The sequence below is a fragment of the Myotis brandtii genome, unplaced genomic scaffold, assembly GCF_000412655.1.
Source record: "Myotis brandtii unplaced genomic scaffold, ASM41265v1 scaffold48, whole genome shotgun sequence".
Classification (NCBI taxonomy): Eukaryota; Metazoa; Chordata; class Mammalia; order Chiroptera; family Vespertilionidae; genus Myotis; species Myotis brandtii.
In genome coordinates, this window is record NW_005368341.1 from 2713655 (window position 1) to 2718835 (window position 5181).

Here is a 5181-nt window from a genome sequence, read left to right on the forward strand (position 1 = left end):
CCAAGCCCCGCTCCATGCCCTCGCCCACGTGGACCGGGGCCACTTCCGGGACGCCGCGCGTCACTAAGCAGCAGATCGCCCCACTTCCGTTCGCGTCCCTCCTTTCGCTTTCCCTTTGGTGGACGCCGTGAAGCCGGCCGAGATTTCCGCGCGTTTCATTGGTGGAGCGAGAGGGCTGGTCTCCGTCGATTGGTGCCTGGGAACTCTGCCCCATAGACGCCCGCGAGCCGCTGTTTGCGCCGCTAGTTTCCCGCCGGCTGCCCGAGCTCCGTCCGCAATGATGGTGGAGGTGATGGAGTTGCCCAAGTCGCGTATCAACGCCAGCATGCTAGCCCAGTCCATCGACCGGCCCGTCTGCTTCGTAGGGAGGCTGGAAAAGGTGCGCGCTCGCCGGCCGGGCTCCCTGGTCATAGTCCGTGGGGTGGCGGGAGGGGAAGGGACCCCTTGACTGCCTGGGGGCGGCCTTAGAACGGGTAACGGAGGGTGAAGGAGGACAGATAGAAAGCCTTGACATCACTGCGCTCCCGGTTGCTTTATTTTTGCGCACTTTTTAGCTATTGCGGCCCCATTTTGGCGCCTCTTTTATGGCGCGGAATAGCAACGTTTGCGAATGCGCTCCCTTCTAAGTTCTAGCGCCCCCGCCCTGGTTCTGTTTGTGTTTACGTAAAAGAAATGGTAGACTTGACTCCCACATCTACTTTCTTGATATTTTAGTTTAGCCAGACTTGACGGCTAGTCTGATTTTCTTGTTTTCTTCTCTTCTGCAATTCTCCTTCTCAAACCTCGTTTTTCCTTGAAATCACTTCTCGATAAAACATTCCTCGATTGCCCCTTGCAGATCCCATAGCTGTCTGTTATCTTATCCCAGTGTTAGAGTGCAGCCCCTTCCTCCTCCTGGTGAAAAACAGGCCCCTCAGAATCGGTGAACCAGGTTAGAAAGCTGAAAGAAAACGAATATTATATAAAGGCTTAGTAATATCAGCCACACAACCTTTTTTTTTTGAAATAGGTGTTATTCTGACTTCACAGGTAGGGAAATTTGGTAGAAGTAGTGTAGATCAACCAATGAACTTGTATGCATGTATGCATAACCCGTGGACACAGATAATGGGATGGTGAGGGCCTGGAAGGGGGGGAGGGGGCGGAAAATGCTAATGGGGGAAAAAGAGAACCTATGTAATACTTTAATAAAGATTAAAAGAAAATAATTTAAAAGATTCAAACAAAAAATGCTCAAGGCCACATCAAGTAGCAAAGCTAGCACTCAAAACAGACCTGACTGCACACTTTGCAGCTGTCTCACAAGACTAGAACCCAGATCTTTTGACAACTGATTCTCTTTACTAAATCATGCCTGATTTTTAAAACATACCCTCAATGGAATATGTACTGTTTAAATCATGGGCCCCAGCAGAGTTCATTTTTAGATAGTATGGACTCCCTTTAGTTTTCAGCATAGGGTTGTATGATATAGCAAATAAAAATACAGGACATATTTGTACTAAAAAAGGTGTTCATCTGGAAATTGAAATATAACGGGGTCGTTTGAATGGATACAGTGACACAAGATTATAATTTGAACCAAATAAACGTCAAAAAACAATTGCTTTGCACACATGTATCTATTACAAAAGTTTGGGTCAACCTACCCATCTTTTGTCAAATTAATATTTTTATTTTAATGAGATTTTAAAGGTTTTATGTCGGATTTATTTTTTCATTGTGTATTTCTCTTTTAGATTCATCCCACTGGAAAAATGTTTATTCTTTCAGATGGAGAAGGGAAAAGTGCAACCATTGAGTTGATGGAGCCTGTACGTTCAAGTATTAATTCTATGCACATTAGAGTTAATTCTACATCTTGTTTTGGGTTGTTGCTGATATTTTTGGTTCTTGGAGTGGATGTATAAAGGATCAGCTTGTAAAACTTCCCTGGCTGTAAACGTCCATTTTTGTCCTTGTATTACATTCTTTTTCCCTTTACATGTCTAACCAGTGATTATTTGGACTCCATGATTTTTTTAATACATCCCTTAAATGCTAGGTGAGAATCCTCATGTCTTTTGAAAGACCATAAAATCATGTAAGGTAAATCTTTTGTTTAAATCACTTTTCTTCCTTAAGAAAACATGAATATGATATTTTTTTAAATCCTGTTTTCTATTTTTGTTTACATATATTTTCAATTGTCACTTAATTTGTCTTTATATTTTATATTTACATTTTCTTTGTCTTTTATTAAGACAAATGCATATGCTGTATGGTTCATGTATACAGAATATACTGTGCAAGATAATAGGTAATAGAAGGTTCCTTTCATTGGTCTTTTTGAACAAATTACTCCTTATAAAACTGCTGGACAGTTTCAGTATCTTTAAGTGATTTTGTCTTCAACTTAAATGTTCAGCTGTATCTTTGGACCTAGAGCTATAGCTAAAGGTTAACAGGAGTTGTGACATGCTGACAGCAAGTACTCAAAACATTTTTTAACAGGTTGCACTTCACTTTTGGCATTGGTAAATTTTTAGTTATTCTGATACATGAAATGAAAGATATAACAATTTTCCGAGTTAATTATCATCTGAAAATGTGATAACATGAAGTTGGTATTTTGTTCTTTGTGTTGTTAGCTTGATGAAGAAATCTCTGGAATCGTGGAAGTAGTTGGAAGAGTAACAGCCAAGGCAACCATTATGTGCTCATCTTATGTCCAGTTTAAAGAAGATAACCATCCTTTTGGTAAATAAAGCATTTAGTCTCATGTATTTAGGAGAAAAACAAATTTTATTCTTTAGTCTCAGGCCTGCTACATTTTCAATTTCTATAGAATTTTCTGATCTCGAAAATGGGAGGATATTTTGCCCTGCTTCTAAGTAGTGTGTGTATTTGTAAGAAACTCAGTAAAGTTTAATATTTGTGGAAATAATTTTTTAAGCCAAACAAAAATAATGTTAATCTTTTGTTTTGTTTTAATATATGGATTAAAGCCATCAAATAATGTATAAGACCTAAAACACAATAATACAATGGATGATCTCCTATCCCCCATGTCTTTCATTTTTTGGAGCCACAGTTAAATAAATATGATGGTCCATATCTCAGTTTTAGAAGATGGATTGGGCAAATAAGAAAGGGAGGTAAAAGAGAAAGAGGTAGAAATGTTTAGATAGTAGAATATGATAGTCCATATCTCAGTTTTAGAAGATGGATTGGGAAAATAAGTTGACAGAAAGGGTGGTAAAAGAGAAAGAGGTAGAAATGTTTAGATAGTAGTTGATATCACAACTTTCCACTGTACATTAAATGTTTGCTAAAATGTTTTTTTCAGATCTTGGACTTTACAATGAAGCTGTGAAAATTATCCATGAGTTCCCTCAGTTTTTTCCTTTGGGGGTTATGCAATATGATTGATCTTAATTGCAAATGAGCTGCATTGAAGACTGTTAAAGGAGATCCCTGATATTTGAGGGATAGATTCTTGTTACTTTTAATATTTAATTTGTTCTCTTTATAATTTCATTTACCTAACTTTATTAGATATTCCAGTATGCCATTTTTAATGGAACTGGTATACTGACAGTTCTTTCCTACCTCCTCATAAAGAATTACTTATCGGGCATATGGTCAGATCAAAGAGTAACAAAGCAGTTGTCTGACTTTTGTTTTCTGTTTTACTAATAAAAATTTAAATGGTACTTACTATTGGTCATGTTATTATTTTTTAGGCAGGTATTCAAACACAAACTTGGAATTTAATAGCTGTACGGTCCATCACTTTAGCTTGAAAGAGTGTAATTTGAATGAGTATAGTTGCCCTGCCATGTGTTCCTTGGCTTTCTGATAAGAATTTTATTAAGATATAATTCACATACAATTCACATATTTCAAGTGTACAGTTCAGTGGCTTTTAGTATATTCACAGAGTTGTACAATCATCACCGTCAATTTTAGAACATTTTCATGATCCCCAAAAGAAAACCTATACCATTTACTATTATAGCCCAGTTCCTCCACCCCCCATACACACACCTAACACATCACTATAGATTTGCCTATTCTGGACGTTTCATATAAATAGAATCATACATCTTTTGCGCATGCCCAGGATGTAGGCTCGATCCTAGTAGAGGACATGCAGGAAGCAGCTGATCAATGTTTCTCATGGATGTATAGGTGTCTCTCCCTCTAAAAATCAATAAAAACATTAAAATAAATAAAAACCAGACAAGTGTGAGAAGAGGAAAACTTTCTGGGAAGCTTACAATGGAGGAACCTGGCCAATACTACCTTAACAAAGTGAACAAGGTGAACATAAATGATGACATGGACATCATGTGCCCTCTAATACGATGTGATAAGAAAGGCACTTCACCTCTTACTTTTTTTTTTTCCAAAAACCCTCAACACCAGTCAAATCATGAGAAAACATAGACAAACACAAATTGAGGGACATTCTACAAACTGATCACTACCTCCCAAAACTGTTGAGGTCATGAAAACAAAGGAACTCACATAGAAAAGACTAAGGAAACATGACAACAAAGTATGATGGGGGATCCTGGATAGGCTCCTGGAACAGAAAAAACTGAATAGTCTGGAGTTTGTTAATGATAATATACCAGTGTTGGTTTCTTAGTTTTGACAAATGCACCATGGTAATGTGAGATAACATGAAGGTAGACAAATGGTGAGGGGTTATACAAGATCTCTCTACTATCTTGGCAACTTCTCTGTAAATCTAAAATTGCTCCAAAATGAAAAATGTATTTTAAAAAAGCTAATAACCTCCAAAGAGTCTCCACTGACTAGGTCAGGTCTATATTTCTAATTAATACTTGAGGCACTGCAATCTAACTATGCCCACCTCAGTTTCAAATTCTACTCCCTTGAAACCACCCTCCAGCACCAGTTGCCATTCCTGGAACCCACTATAGACCCTTTAGGATCTGGGTGCTACTGAACTTGCTATTTGCTCAGACTGGAATGTCTATTTCTGTGCCCAAAGGAAAACATTATCTAAGCTTTCCCCAACTTAGGCAAGCAGAATTAGGTACTTAATGTTACATTCCTTTCTTTATACCTTATCACACTTAACTTACTGATAACCTTTTTTCAGCTTTCTTTTGTTTAAACACTAGAAAAGTCAGAAAGTAAAGTTCCTAGTGTCTTCCCAGGGACACT

The 5181-nt window shown here is 38.1% G+C and overlaps 1 protein-coding gene across 1 annotated transcript; it reads left to right on the top strand.

Annotated features, from left to right (window-relative positions):
- The first annotated feature begins 26 nt into the window (after positions 1-26).
- Positions 27-3699, top strand: RPA3 (replication protein A3, 14kDa). Its single transcript, XM_005876039.2, has 4 exons — positions 27-379; positions 1740-1814; positions 2631-2739; positions 3329-3699. Exons 1-4 carry the CDS (start codon positions 278-280, stop codon positions 3409-3411), a joined length of 369 nt encoding a protein of 122 aa, XP_005876101.1. The 5' UTR covers positions 27-277; the 3' UTR covers positions 3412-3699.
- The last annotated feature ends 1482 nt before the right edge of the window (positions 3700-5181 follow it).